Consider the following 13,199-nt stretch of genomic DNA (forward strand, 5'->3'; position numbering starts at 1 on the left):
ATGGAATTTTAATGAATTTTAATGTGTAATGTATTTTTTAATTATTTCCTATTAACTCTTTAAAATATTACAAAGAAATTTGTTATCAATTTTACATTAATATAGAGGTATTATACATGAGTAATGTTGCACTGGGTGGGTTGTTGTTTCTCACACTTTTACTACCGTTGTTGTTACACAAATACTAACCGATTCCTACACCTGTGGATGGGCTAATAATAAAATTTATGTGTCAAAATAATAAAATTAATATTAAATTGAGGATATAAATAGGATGAACGAGAAGAATAATGAATTGGCACTGTTATGCCATGATTGCACCTGTGTATGTGTATATTACGTTGTTTGGTTGTCGTTAGTATATTCAGTCTCTAACGCCCTAGAGCTTTTATTCATGTATTTATAACCTAATAGATTACATTTTTATATACCATTTTATATGTTTCATGGTATTAAATTGCTTTTTATTCATTATTTATTACGCGTTTTAAAACTCATCTTTAACTTAACATTAAGCAAATAAATTTATCGATTTCTATTAAATATGAATGTTTTAAAATTTTCAATCTCGTATTTAATCATTCTGATCCAATTTTCGTACAACAATGGTATTCCTCACACTATTATGTTATTCTATACATTCCTTTTAATTTACACATTTTTATTTATTTATGTAATTTATGTATTTTTCAAAAACTATTTTTATTATTTCAACCTTTTTAGTCAATTTAAATATTCTAATAATTTCTCTAAATCAACAAACACATTATGAAATGTGTAATCTCAATGTAATAATAATGTTTTAGTGATATGTAATCCTGCATTTGATGAATCTGACGTTCAGCATTCACCTAAATCAGTATTTTCACCTAAAGTTACCAAAAGCCTCAAGGAGCGTCTAAACCACTACGGTTCATTAGCTCCTTCGCCTTCTTACAAACCCAATGCCACCGATACGGATACAGAAAAGCTGTCTAAAGAAGAAGTAACCCAACGTGAGGAAGAAGACACTAAAGTCAAAGAACAAGGTAATAACCATAATGAAGAGAATCCTAATGTAGAGGAGAATCTAGTAACAGAACATCATCAAGAAGATCTTGGTGGACAAAAACTTAATGAAGCGGAGAATACAGTAAGCGAACTTAACGAAGACCTCGGTGGAGAAAATCCCAATTTAGAGGAGACTCTAGTAACAGAACATCGACACGTATATCTTGGTGGAGAAAGACCTAATCAGCCAGATCCCGCTGATATTGCAAATGTACCATATGATACATCAAGCACTGATTTACCAAGTCATAAGGAAGAGGAACCTCAAGTACATGAGGAAGAAATTAAAGAGGTTAAAGTAGATAATTTGGAAGAGACTCTAACTCCTCAGGAACATCCATCACCTACTGAACCAAAAACTAATCCAAAACCGAAGGATAAACAGTACAGTTTTACAGATATCGATGGTTCTATGTTTAGCAACCTTGAGGAGTTGAAAAAGTGCACTGAAACCCCTCACGACTTTGTAGTAATGCTCGATGAATCAGACAGTATATCTAATTATAACTGGAAGAGATATGTCAAGCAGTTTACCACCCTAATTGCGACCGCAATTTCACAACTTAATCAAGATAATACCCTGTCAGTATTACATTACTCCGATGTTCCTACCTTGGCAATAAACACCCAGAAAATCGATCCAAATTCTTTCAAAACAACAGAAGATAAGATCAAACAAATATTCGAAAGGAGACGCTCATACGGAAATAATTACACAGGAAAAGCGCTAGAATATGTTAGAAAAGAACTATTCCACCTTCCTGAAATCGCAGAGGGAAGTTCTTCTGATTCTCCAGATACCAGTAACAAAGTGGTTATATTAGTGACTGACGGAGCTGCAAAAGACATTGAGAAGGCCTATTACGAGTCTCTTACTCTGAGGTATAACAGAGTTGAACTTTTTGTGTTCGGTGTAGGATTTGTACAAGAAGAAGAATGCAGAAAGCTGGTTGGTTGTCCAAGCGAAGGGCTCTGTTACAACTTCTTCTATGCCTCATGGAACTCTGTGGCACAACATCTGCAAGAGTTGGTCGACTCTATGTGCAGAGATTTGGGTCGAAACGCCACCTGCAAGGAATTATGGTCAGAATTTAGTGAATGTTCCCGCCCTTGCGGTGGTGGTACCAAAAAGGCAACTTTGCTTAGGTATACAACCTTAACGGAGGCTACTGCTGGTTCAGATGGTAAAAAGGGTCTTAGCTGTGATGAACAATATAAATATATGTCTGAAAAGGTTGTGCGATGTAATGAGCACCCCTGTCCTCCTGACCAGACCACACTTTTCGGAGATTTAATCAATCCTAAGAACGGTTTGTCCGCTGACACTGACATGTTAACGGAGGTGAAAAGGCATTTGAGAGATGATAATACCGTCGATACACATATGAGGACTAAGAATCTTGGAGATACGGTTCATCGCAGACATCATTCTCACACTTACTCGAGTAGAAGGGTACCTGAGAGGAGGGAGCGTAAACCCGATCCTGTTGGTACTAAAATTTTAAATGACTTATTGGATGACAAGAAAGAACCCGAAACTTTACCATTCCAGTTACTTGGTGAAAATGAACACCATGTACAAGTTGAACGTATATTGGATCAAAGTGAAGTGGATACTCCAGTACGTAAGCACACTCAAACTTCTCCCGTCAGACATCCAACTTATCAAACTACACCTCCACCAAGTCCTCCCACACATTCGGATTCAGATTCTTCCACTGATTCTGATTCAGTTTCTACAACGGATTCAGATTCAAGCTCAGGTCCTTCGTTAGAATCAGTTCCATCAAGTTTCAATCACCATGAAACACCAACTAAAGTTGATAGAGAAGTCCAAACAAGAAATTTAGTGGATCAGGGTATTCAAACTGATCCTGAAAAGGTTGACAGCACCTCACAAACGGAGAGTAATAAGCAAGATGGGAATTCACAGACCGATCGCCATACCAGCCAGGAATTGGCCACACTAACATACGATAAATTAAAGCAGCTTGTCCATGGTGAACATGGCGCTAATACTAAACGTGAAGCAACTGAACAAAATAGTAATGTACTAGAGGATGCTGTTAGGGAAGGCGTGAATAAAGTTGACCAACATCTTAAAGAAACCATGCAACAGTTACAAGGTTGGTTATTACTAAATATTAGTTTACTTATTTATGTTTATCTCTGTTCATATTTTCTTAGGGGGAAGATGGAAATCGTTTGTACTAAAATTTAAGCAAAAATTTAAACAGTTACTCGAGAATGAAAATTTCAAAAAACTAAGTACCATATCTAAACATTTATAAATATTTATTTTGTTACATATTTTGAGGCTATGGTATAATAATTTTATAGGCGCTGTATTGATAGTAATAATATTATCGGCAATATCAATATCATTCTTTTCATATCTTTTCCTAAGAGAGTAATACATTATTTTATTATTCAACAACAATATTTATTTTTAGATTACATTATTAGATATTGTGTTGATTCAAATGTGTTTAGGAGAGAACCTGTGCGTCGGTTATTTGATCCAAACGACCAAGAGTTCATGAACGCAGGAGACGGAGATGATGTGGAACCCTCAGAAAACTATCAAGTCTCCAATATGGAGGATGGAATCTGGGCCTAAGGCTACACACATCTCTGGTCACAAAAATTATAGGATATAGTTTTACACAGTTGAAGGTTCAATGAATATTTAAGGGGATTTATGAATAAGTAAACGGTTTTAATGGTTTAAATCAAATGCAGTTTAATAAATTGTTTAAAATGTAGTTTAAAAATTCAAATTTACCTTAACAAATCGAATGTAGTTTAATAATTCTAAAATGGAAATTAATGATTCTAAAATAGCAGTTCAATTGTTCTAGAATGATGGTTTATGGTAAAATTGTTTTAAATGCGGTAAAAGATAACGAAACTGATTTAATGGGTTTAATTGTTTAAACACACAATGGGGTGTAATTCTATTTAAGCTTTAGATTTAATCTCCAAGCTAATATTTTTAATCTTTTCAGTACATATTAACTTGTATTTAATTTGTTCTTTCAGATTCTCAAAATTTCTTGTAGGATTCCAACTTTTTAAACTGATAGTTTGATTTACTAATAGTTTTTAAAACTGTTTAATAAATAATATACCAAAAAATTCCTAAATAATTTCGAAATGACATTTTTTAATTTGTCCCTTAACACTGTAAAAAAGCTAAGATGTAATACAGCTGGTAGATTGTGTAGAGGACTGGTAACAAAGAGTGAAGCGACCTGCACCCGGAAGGTGTATGGCGAGAATGACAAGGTAACCTTGGGCCCACCCACCTATACCATTTTTTCACCCGAGGTGTGTCTTACGCTAAAGCTAAAGCGTGACGAATTGACTGGCGATAACGGCCTTTTGCTGACTGGAATGACCCGTTTGAAAGACGGCTCTAACTCGTTCAACAAAAACTCGAGAATATCATCAGTTCTCCCTATGGAGACACTGGATCGCCTGAGCGAAGCTATAACAAAAAACTCAGAACACCCAGTCACCTTTGAAGGACTAGACGGTGGCTCAGTAGTTGTAACTAACAACAGTGATACCTTTTCGATAAAGTTATACCCAAGTCTCCCTGGGCTTAATTTAACGCCTGGAATGCTTCCAACAACTAAACCAAACTCGCACATTAATTTTACAGGGAACCATAATGAACATGCTTTAGTAAAGCATGCTCTACACGACCTCTCCTCTTCAAATTGTTAATTTCTTACAAACATTTCATTATTAATTATTAAACTTATTTATAAGGAGTGTTGTTTCAAATGTGGTATTAGATAAGAACTCTAGAGTATACGAACACTCATGAGTTATCCTTAAGTTCACTGATAAGTCTCTTATCACACATTTGTTCATTTATTATTTTAATTAACTGAAGTCGAGTGTTAAAAACATGATGGCAAACAAATTAAATATAATATTATTCATTCTCATCACAATTACTACCACCAATGTTTCATCATGTAATTCAAAGAAAATAAATATATTTATATTATATAACCTGATAATGAATGTGTAGATGATAAGGGGCTATATCCTGACGGTATAAAGAAACCGAGCTCCTACTGCCACAGGGAATTGGACTTAACAATATTAGTCGATGAATCCTCGAGTATCTATATTGAAGAGTGGAACAAACTCATTCCATTTCTTAAATCACTGGTGAGATCAATAAATATAAGTCCAAATTATGTGCACTTGTCAATGGTCACCTTTTCCACTTCAATTCGGTGGTTAATATCATTTCTCGACCCAGCCTCTAAGGATGAGCAATTGGCCCTTGCTGTTCTGGACAAGCTGAAGAACAGTAAGCCTGTGTTTGGGTACACATTCACTGGACAGGCACTTAACTTTATTTCTGAGGCTGTTTATATGTTTGGTGCTAGGCGTAACTCTCCAAAGGGCATCATTATCATCACCGACGGATCCTCTACTCAGACAAACGTTACTTCTCAGGCGTCGGCTCTACTAAGGGATGCTGGTGTAACAATTCTAGTTGTTGGAGTTGGGAAGGCTAAAGAAAGCGAGTGTAGAGGTATAGTTGGTTGTTCTACCAAAGGAGAGTGCCCCCTTTTCTTTATGACCAACTGGGATGAAATTATCAGGAAGGTTGGGGAGTTGATGGCTGAGGTTTGTGAGACCATTCCTAAGGACGCCGTATGTAAGCCGATCTGGTCTGATTGGTCTAAGTGTGACGCCAAGTGCGGCATTGGGACGAGGTACCAAAAGTTGATGGGAGTTACTACAATTTCTGAGCCAACTGTCGGAACGAACGGCAAGTCCGGGAGGACATGTGAGATGATTTATGAGAACGTCGAGGTTCCAAAGGAGGAGTGCTCCGTTGAGTGTGATGAGCAGGGTGAAACGGAAGGAAGTCTTGACGAAAAAGAAGAAGAGTTGGAGCGGATGCGAAGGGAACTAGAGGAATACAAGGAAATGGAAGGTAATGAAAGAATGATGGAAGAGGAGATGGAGAGACACCAAAAAGATCACGATGAATATGAAGAAGAAAGTAGCAGTAGCAATGGTATCCCTAAGTCAAAATTAGTTATACTAACCATTAATTATAAATAATTATACTAATCATAGTAGTTAATTACCCCAAAAACCCTATATTAAGCAAATATATATGTATATTTAGAGGAATACAGCAGAGGAGGAGCTAAGATTGCTGGAGGAGTGGCTCTAGCACTGTTAATGCTTGCAGGCGGAGGTGGTTACACATACTACAAAAAGTACGGTTTATCTAGTTAATGTTTTGATATAAATATTAACTTCATAAAATTAAAATAATAAATTGTTTAGAAGGAAAGGAGTGAGTGAAACTACGAATTTGGATGAGGATTTTGCAGATTCTAGTGGGAACCGTGGTGTAAGGGAGAGTGTGGGTGAAGCTTACACAGTAACTGATTTAGATGATGGACTCTGGAGCCAATCCAATCAATAATAAAAATAACACAATTTATATTCTCTACACTTAATTTGGTACAATTAATGATTAAATGTATTTTATTGTATTTAATATGTAACATAACTGTGAAATGTATTATATTAAATGGAAATATACCAAGTTGGAGATTATTTGGCAAAAATTGCACAGTTGACTCCTTGGCTCAGGAACTGTACAGATATAACCTTAACAAATCTGACCAACACACTAGTATTAAACCTGAAGTTGTAGATTCTACTCGTGAAGATAAAAATGTAATTAAAAATTTTTGTATAAATCAGCAAAATTTAATTTTAAAACAATTACTATTACCTTCTCTTAAAAATTATAAAACTTCAACCAACACATCTAATAATTCTACAAATTCTCAAAACACACCTAAAGTATGGATTTATCCATATATATATTATATAATAATGTTTAGGCTGAGGATAAATGGGAGTTTAAAGTTAATGATGATAGTAATAGGATAAGGTGTTCTGTTTTATCTGATGTGCCATCTGGCACTGTGATGGTTCGGCCTCTTAACAGTAAGGCTGAATTCACTTCACTTCCTGTTTTAAACACTCTTTTTCGCACCAGAACAAACATCATAAAGCTTATGTACCCAAAATATAACATAAAGAACCTTGATCAATTGTACCATTATGCCTCATTACAAGTATTTCTTACTCAGTTACACACCCTAACTTACTTACACACATTCTAAACATTAATTTTTTAGACAATGTTGATACGAGAAATGTGTGCGAATGACCGTTTACGTCGTTTATTTGTTGGATCAACTCTTTTATACGGGATAAAGATGAGTCAGGAGATAATATTAGACCTGTTTTTTTATATGATTAGGTCTAAAATATTTTGGAATCGCACTGTTTACTCCTACTGGTCCCAGTCTCTATCTGTACCTATACCTCTCCTAATCTTAACTGTTAACAATGTTATTAATATGTTTCTAAACACTGTTGGTTTTGTGGATTCCAAATTGAAGGATCACCTTGTTACTCTTGAGGGCTTAATGCTCAACAGGGATTTAAGGAAACGTTTCGAAAATGTTTATATCAAAGACAATAGTGGGTTAATTAAATTACATCAAAATCATCTTGATTCTTAATATATTATTTTTTAATATTTATTTTTATAAAATTATTTTTTTCATAATATTATTTATATAACTATGTGTAAATATTTTATTGTAGATATCATACACTATGTATTTTAAAGGTTGTAAATATAAATAAAAAGAGTAAATAATCTTGTAAATCAGTTGTAAACACGTCTAGTAACAGTTTATTTGTATTTTTGCTTGACATCTTAAGCCAATAGCAAAAAGCATTCCACGGGGTCATGCCTTCGGTTGGCCAGTGGTTTGGGTCGTGCCGTTTATACTCAATAACGTAACCTTTAGAATAAAATGCTGGTAACACCATAAGGAATGCACCAATAAGTTGCATAGGTAACAATATGTGGTCATCACTGCCAATACCAGAAAATCCTAATGCTAACATAAATTCATGACACATATAATATACTATTGTTAGAAATGTGGACATTTTGGGTTGATTTATGATGGATCTGGCAATTGATGAATCTCTATGATGAAGTGAATATAGGAATATAATTTGAAGTATAATTTGAAGTGGAATAAATATATCAAAAGCATTCCAACACCAAACCATAGGATTAGGTTCCCACTTCCAAACCTTACCACCATAGTAACAACAGTGAGTAGATTGGTGTTTATCATGGAACTCATCGGGATCGTACTGGGTACCTTCGACATCGCCGGTGAGAGTATTGCCACCACCAGTGATGCTGAGATTAAGATTGGATGCTTTGAGACCCCCAGTGAGATTAACAGTAGCAGTATTATCGGAGAGTGTGCCTCCGGTGGTGATTTTACCAGTGGCCTCGATGGTGGTACTATTAGTACTACCGATGGTTCCAGTGAGTTTGATTGTTTCATCTTTGTTGAGGGTTTTGTTAGTGGACGTGATAGGTTTGTCACCTTTTTTGAGAGTCAGTGTATTGCTGGCGCTATTTAGGTTTCCAGAGAGAGTTAGAGTTACACCACCACCACCTTTGAGTTTAGTGAGATCAGCAGCTTTGGATGCAGTGGTAATGAGCGTGGCAGTGACCTTATAATTGCCTTGAGTTATAGTGATGTCAGTTTCTTGAAGTTTGAATTTGGAAGTGATATTACCACTGCTGCTGAGAGTAGGTTGATTACCTACGGGAAAGGGATATGTTAGAGGAGTACCAGGATTACCACCATTGAGTGTAAGGGTTGCCGAAGTGAGTTTATTATCAGTATCAGATTGGGTGACTTTGAGTGTGGCACTAGTGTATATGGTAAGAGAATCACCTGTTCGACAATTACAAGTAGGTGCCTTAGTAGTATTATTTTTACACTGTTTAGCGTGATAGTTTCCCCAGTTACCCATATTTACAAATGGATTTATCCGTTCATCTATAAGTGGTAGTATTTTGATGATTACAGGTGGGAAAGCAGTTAGGACTTGTATCACAATATCTACCTTATCAATTAGATAGAATGGTACAGTCATACCAGGAGCAATAGCCGGATAGATAGTATATATTAGACCCATGCCAACAAGGACCATAAGACTTGGAGGTACCAAGTGTAGCCAGTAAGCAACAGACTTCTTACGACCACAAGGAGGATTTGTGGCATGGCTATCTGCATTCCAGTCTTGTCCTATAGAGTATGTGAGTTCAGTAGTACTGTCAGCTGTAACTGTGAGTATTTTGCAAACTCTTTGATTAGAATCAGATGGAAATTTATCCTTATCCTCGGAGTGATAGCAACTGGTCCACAGCACAGCTGTAGTGAATGAGATTAGAATTGCTACCCAAATGTCAATGTGGACTATTAGGAAATCCGAATTGTATTTCCTACGGTTACCAAACATGAGTGTTGCTAGATAGTGTATTATTGAGGTCACAGCTGGAAATGAGTTTTCACCAGCAAGATAGTATGGGAAATACTGAAACTCCATAGCATACAGCAGAACCATGTTAATGCCGAAAATGAACCCAGAGGCTGAGATGACCCAATAATAAGCAGTTAAACTACCTTGATCACCACCACTCAAATATACAAACAACAATATTACATAGGTTATGAAGTCAGACCACATACAAACAATTGATGAGTAACAAACAATAGAATCCATGATCTTCTTCTCTGGACTAAGGAATGGCATTCGTTTTCTAACAAAATCCATTATGTTACCAATGGTCATACTAGGAAGACACCAAAGTTCTAGAGCGCCAGCAATTGTCCTGACAAATACACCAAATAGATTTTCAGGTAATTTGAATCTAATAAGAGCGTATGGAGCAGAACTGTATGCAAGACGAATGTTAAGCATCATAGACAGTCCAGCAAAAGTATAAGCTGCACACTTAACTGGATTGTCTCCAAAACCCATTGCGATATAGATATACTGACTGTATTATTCCAGGATGAGAATTTATTACTATATTACAGAAATATTACTTAAAATCACAGTATCCATCATAACAAACATTAAACTTTATCATAATAATACCATGAGGGGGAAACCAACCACCCAATTAGATGATCACCAAATAACACGATTAGCAAAATGCGTTCCATTTAGTCATACCTTCTGTTGCCCAATTTGTAGGATCATGACTTTTATATTCTATAATGTAACCTTCTGAATAAAAGGCCAAAAATATCATAAATAGCGCTCCTATGTATTGTGGTATCAATATTAAATCACCTCCATCGTTACCTATGAATCCTGAAAATCCTAAGGCCAATAGAATCTCATGACACATATAATATGTAATTGATAAAAATGTAGACATCTTGGGTTGATTAACAATTGATCTAGATAAATTGGATTCTCTATAGTGAAGTGAATAGATAAATAGGGCAGCTAGAGAGATCTTGATGACCATTAGTACATCAAATAAGTGCCATAGGTAGGCATAAACAGTTTCCTTTTTAGTAGGTTGTGTCCAATCAGGGGCGTATTCGTATTCTTTCCATAGATTGAATGTACCAGTGTTGTGTTGAGGTGACCAAGATGGTTTGTATCTTCTTAGCATGGCTATGATGACTGGTGGAAATATGGTAGCTACGAGAAGTACCATTTCAATCTTATCAACTAGATAGAATGGTACAATCATACCAGGAGCTATACCAGGATAAATAGTGAAAACTAGTCCCATTCCAACAACTATCATCAGAAATGGAGAGAGTTGATAACCATTGAAACTGCCTGAGAAGCCATATGCATGTATGTGTTTCATATCACCTATATCATTTGTACCTTCAATTAAATATCCCACAGTCCACACCACAGCTGCTACCAGTGAGATTAGGATTGCTACCCAAATATCAATCTCTACCAGTAGGAAGTCACTATTGTATTTTCTTCTATTACCAAACATTATAGTACTCAGATAGTGTACGAATGACGTTATGATTGGAAATGTATTCTCACCAACAATATAGACAGGTATATAATAAAAGTCTACAGAGTAAAGTAGAGTCATGTTAATACCAAAAACAACTCCGGAAATTGCAATCACAAAGTAAAATAGAGTTAGATGACCACTCTCACCACCCATTAAATATACAACCAATAATAATACATAGGTGGCAAAGTTTAACCACTGAGTAACTATGGAGGGAACAATTATGGACCAGAACTTAACTGTTTTATAACAGAATCCAATATGGCTATAGACAGTATTGAGAGCATTAAACTGACCCGAAACCTTCTTCTTATTATCATCAGTTAGTTTGTAGTATGCGGATTGGACCTTTTCGAACTGTGATTTAACAGTTTGGGCATCAGTACCAGGAGTATCACGTAGAGTTTTGACATCAGTTTCTAGTTGACTGGCTGCAGCTTTAAGATCAGAAAGTTTAGGATCAGTAGCCTGAGTATTAAGTTCATTGGCCTTAATCTTGAGTTTGGTAAGGTTTAGGATTCTCTCGTAGATATTCTCGAGTGCATTGTAGGCGTCCACAACAGCGGTAACAAGATGTTGTTTATCTGAAGGTATAGTGACCTTTTTAGCTTCAGCCATTAGTGTATCGTATGCTTGTTGGACTAATCCAAATTGGGTTATGACTGCAGTGGCCTTAGTTTCAAGTTCAGTACCACCATCTACATGAGTAGCTAGTAACTCTGCCTTTTTATATAGATGATCTTCACCAGTACCTTGTTTGGCTGCATCCCTAAGGGATCCTGCTTGAACACTAAGTGCAGCAAGTGCACTATCACCACCTAGTGCTTTGGCTGCATCGTGAAGTAATGAGGCCTTATTCTTTAGTAGATTGGCTTTATCCTTGAGTGTTTGTGGAGCAGTATTGCCTTGGATATCATAATGTTTGGCATATATGAGTGCTCTTACTTGGTGGCCACCTTCAACTAGTTTCTGAAGTAGGTCCACTATATTTCCGAGGAGCATACTTGGTAGGCACCATAATTCCAATGCACTAGCCATTCGTCTAACAAAGACACTGAAAAGATTTTCAGGTAACTTGAACCTAATAAGTGCATACGGAGCAGAACTGTATGATAGTCTAATATTAAGCATCATAGCCAACCCAGCAAGAATGTACGCTGACACAAGTAATGAACAAGCATCACCGGTATAATTCTCACAGGCCTCCTTAGCACTATTACATACAAGACAAGGGGCCATTTATTGCGATAATTTAGTGTTAATGGCAATTGTTGAGTAGTTTGTGTTAAACCTACTACTTTACTATACTACAGAAATATTACTTAAAATCACTTTATCCATCAAAACGAACATTAAACTTTATGACATCATTTATTCTACTATTCTAGCATTAATATATGGCAATAAAATTAATTGTTAGCTTCTGGTTGTGAAAAGTAATTGGTTAAATCAGCATCAAGCTTCGCTCTAGTAGCCTCGCCACCCATATAAGTATCCAACTCCATGTCCTAATCAAGAATATGCAGCAGATTATTAAAAACGATAAATAATTTATGTTAATAAAATCTATAGATACCATTTGGTCGGCAGTTTTTTGATCCTTATTCTTTTTAAAATTTTGTTTAGTTCTCATATTTTTATTGAATCTGCGAAAAGCAAAATTGCGCCTCGTACGCCTGAATCTACCCCTCCTAGGAGCGTTTACCTCACCCTGACCTTCAAATTGTGCAGGTCCAGCTCCAAAACGTCTTAATGGACGGCCTTTAAATGATCTGGCCTTAAATACCCTCCTTACTACAGCATCATTATTACGTTGTTTAGAATGTTATAAAAAGTGTTAAATTATACCATTTCTCCTATTTGTGTTTGTGTTGTTATTTAGTGAATTGTTGTTTCTATTGCGAAATCTGTAATTTCCCCTGGGATTTCGGGCATTTCGTTGACCTCCTCTCACATTCTCTAGTACATTGTTCCTTCTTGCCATTACTCTACAGCTATTAGTTATATTTTAATTGTGTTATTTAATTTATTGAACTTGTTTCTCTACTAAATTAATATAATTATCGTACTATTGAAATATATTATGAAAATATAACAGCCTATGGGGATCTCACAATTAAAATAACATCATTATGGAATCAAAGATGACATGAAACATCTTAAAATGGTAAATAATGTAAAAAATAATTTAATGCTT

General features: G+C 35.7%; 6 protein-coding genes across 6 annotated transcripts, besides 19 other annotated features; 3 read left to right on the forward strand and 3 right to left on the reverse strand.

Annotated features, from left to right (window-relative positions):
- Window positions 1–544: 544 nt before the first annotated feature.
- Window positions 545–3,670, forward strand: TA07750 (cell surface/extracellular protein, putative; the record flags this gene model as incomplete). The annotated part of the gene is made up of 5 exons (XM_947883.1): window positions 545–608; window positions 807–3,176; window positions 3,238–3,318; window positions 3,391–3,460; window positions 3,544–3,670. The coding sequence occupies 5 exons, from the start codon at window positions 545–547 to the stop codon at window positions 3,668–3,670; spliced, it is 2,712 nt and encodes a 903-aa protein (XP_952976.1).
- Window positions 3,671–4,206: 536 nt separating this feature from the next.
- Window positions 4,207–6,523, forward strand: TA07755 (thrombospondin-related protein, putative; the record flags this gene model as incomplete). Its single annotated transcript, XM_947884.1, has 4 exons — window positions 4,207–4,777; window positions 5,096–6,103; window positions 6,218–6,325; window positions 6,390–6,523. 4 exons carry the CDS (start codon window positions 4,207–4,209, stop codon window positions 6,521–6,523), a joined length of 1,821 nt encoding a protein of 606 aa, XP_952977.1.
- Window positions 6,524–6,570: 47 nt separating this feature from the next.
- Window positions 6,571–7,640, forward strand: TA07760 (uncharacterized protein; the record flags this gene model as incomplete). The annotated part of the gene is made up of 3 exons (XM_947885.1): window positions 6,571–6,909; window positions 6,951–7,187; window positions 7,251–7,640. 3 exons carry the CDS (start codon window positions 6,571–6,573, stop codon window positions 7,638–7,640), a joined length of 966 nt encoding a protein of 321 aa, XP_952978.1.
- An 88-nt stretch (window positions 7,641–7,728) lies between these two features.
- On the reverse strand, window positions 7,729–9,981 carry TA07765 (Tpr-related protein family member, putative; the record flags this gene model as incomplete). Its single annotated transcript, XM_947886.1, has 1 exon — window positions 7,729–9,981. The coding sequence occupies one exon, from the start codon at window positions 9,979–9,981 to the stop codon at window positions 7,729–7,731; it is 2,253 nt and encodes a 750-aa protein (XP_952979.1).
- Window positions 7,933–7,992: a sequence feature (9 probable transmembrane helices predicted for TA07765 by TMHMM2.0 at aa 47-69, 90-112, 122-144, 151-173, 188-210, 272-294, 309-328, 637-659 and 664-683).
- Window positions 8,005–8,073: a sequence feature (9 probable transmembrane helices predicted for TA07765 by TMHMM2.0 at aa 47-69, 90-112, 122-144, 151-173, 188-210, 272-294, 309-328, 637-659 and 664-683).
- Window positions 8,998–9,057: a sequence feature (9 probable transmembrane helices predicted for TA07765 by TMHMM2.0 at aa 47-69, 90-112, 122-144, 151-173, 188-210, 272-294, 309-328, 637-659 and 664-683).
- Window positions 9,100–9,168: a sequence feature (9 probable transmembrane helices predicted for TA07765 by TMHMM2.0 at aa 47-69, 90-112, 122-144, 151-173, 188-210, 272-294, 309-328, 637-659 and 664-683).
- Window positions 9,352–9,420: a sequence feature (9 probable transmembrane helices predicted for TA07765 by TMHMM2.0 at aa 47-69, 90-112, 122-144, 151-173, 188-210, 272-294, 309-328, 637-659 and 664-683).
- Window positions 9,463–9,531: a sequence feature (9 probable transmembrane helices predicted for TA07765 by TMHMM2.0 at aa 47-69, 90-112, 122-144, 151-173, 188-210, 272-294, 309-328, 637-659 and 664-683).
- Window positions 9,550–9,618: a sequence feature (9 probable transmembrane helices predicted for TA07765 by TMHMM2.0 at aa 47-69, 90-112, 122-144, 151-173, 188-210, 272-294, 309-328, 637-659 and 664-683).
- Window positions 9,646–9,714: a sequence feature (9 probable transmembrane helices predicted for TA07765 by TMHMM2.0 at aa 47-69, 90-112, 122-144, 151-173, 188-210, 272-294, 309-328, 637-659 and 664-683).
- Window positions 9,775–9,843: a sequence feature (9 probable transmembrane helices predicted for TA07765 by TMHMM2.0 at aa 47-69, 90-112, 122-144, 151-173, 188-210, 272-294, 309-328, 637-659 and 664-683).
- A 169-nt stretch (window positions 9,982–10,150) lies between the features above and the next one.
- Window positions 10,151–12,241, reverse strand: TA07770 (Tpr-related protein family member, putative; the record flags this gene model as incomplete). Its single annotated transcript, XM_947887.1, has 1 exon — window positions 10,151–12,241. The coding sequence occupies one exon, from the start codon at window positions 12,239–12,241 to the stop codon at window positions 10,151–10,153; it is 2,091 nt and encodes a 696-aa protein (XP_952980.1).
- Window positions 10,220–10,288: a sequence feature (10 probable transmembrane helices predicted for TA07770 by TMHMM2.0 at aa 21-43, 336-358, 370-392, 396-418, 439-461, 486-508, 521-539, 578-600, 620-642 and 652-674).
- Window positions 10,316–10,384: a sequence feature (10 probable transmembrane helices predicted for TA07770 by TMHMM2.0 at aa 21-43, 336-358, 370-392, 396-418, 439-461, 486-508, 521-539, 578-600, 620-642 and 652-674).
- Window positions 10,442–10,510: a sequence feature (10 probable transmembrane helices predicted for TA07770 by TMHMM2.0 at aa 21-43, 336-358, 370-392, 396-418, 439-461, 486-508, 521-539, 578-600, 620-642 and 652-674).
- Window positions 10,625–10,681: a sequence feature (10 probable transmembrane helices predicted for TA07770 by TMHMM2.0 at aa 21-43, 336-358, 370-392, 396-418, 439-461, 486-508, 521-539, 578-600, 620-642 and 652-674).
- Window positions 10,718–10,786: a sequence feature (10 probable transmembrane helices predicted for TA07770 by TMHMM2.0 at aa 21-43, 336-358, 370-392, 396-418, 439-461, 486-508, 521-539, 578-600, 620-642 and 652-674).
- Window positions 10,859–10,927: a sequence feature (10 probable transmembrane helices predicted for TA07770 by TMHMM2.0 at aa 21-43, 336-358, 370-392, 396-418, 439-461, 486-508, 521-539, 578-600, 620-642 and 652-674).
- Window positions 10,988–11,056: a sequence feature (10 probable transmembrane helices predicted for TA07770 by TMHMM2.0 at aa 21-43, 336-358, 370-392, 396-418, 439-461, 486-508, 521-539, 578-600, 620-642 and 652-674).
- Window positions 11,066–11,134: a sequence feature (10 probable transmembrane helices predicted for TA07770 by TMHMM2.0 at aa 21-43, 336-358, 370-392, 396-418, 439-461, 486-508, 521-539, 578-600, 620-642 and 652-674).
- Window positions 11,168–11,236: a sequence feature (10 probable transmembrane helices predicted for TA07770 by TMHMM2.0 at aa 21-43, 336-358, 370-392, 396-418, 439-461, 486-508, 521-539, 578-600, 620-642 and 652-674).
- Window positions 12,113–12,181: a sequence feature (10 probable transmembrane helices predicted for TA07770 by TMHMM2.0 at aa 21-43, 336-358, 370-392, 396-418, 439-461, 486-508, 521-539, 578-600, 620-642 and 652-674).
- Window positions 12,242–12,411: 170 nt separating the features above from the next.
- TA07775 (uncharacterized protein) lies at window positions 12,412–12,986 on the reverse strand (the record flags this gene model as incomplete). Its single annotated transcript, XM_947888.1, has 3 exons — window positions 12,412–12,510; window positions 12,579–12,796; window positions 12,851–12,986. 3 exons carry the CDS (start codon window positions 12,984–12,986, stop codon window positions 12,412–12,414), a joined length of 453 nt encoding a protein of 150 aa, XP_952981.1.
- Between the last annotated feature and the right edge of the window lie 213 nt (window positions 12,987–13,199).

Source organism: Theileria annulata, chromosome 4 (assembly GCF_000003225.4).
Source record: "Theileria annulata chromosome 4, complete sequence, *** SEQUENCING IN PROGRESS ***".
Taxonomy (NCBI): domain Eukaryota; phylum Apicomplexa; class Aconoidasida; order Piroplasmida; family Theileriidae; genus Theileria; species Theileria annulata.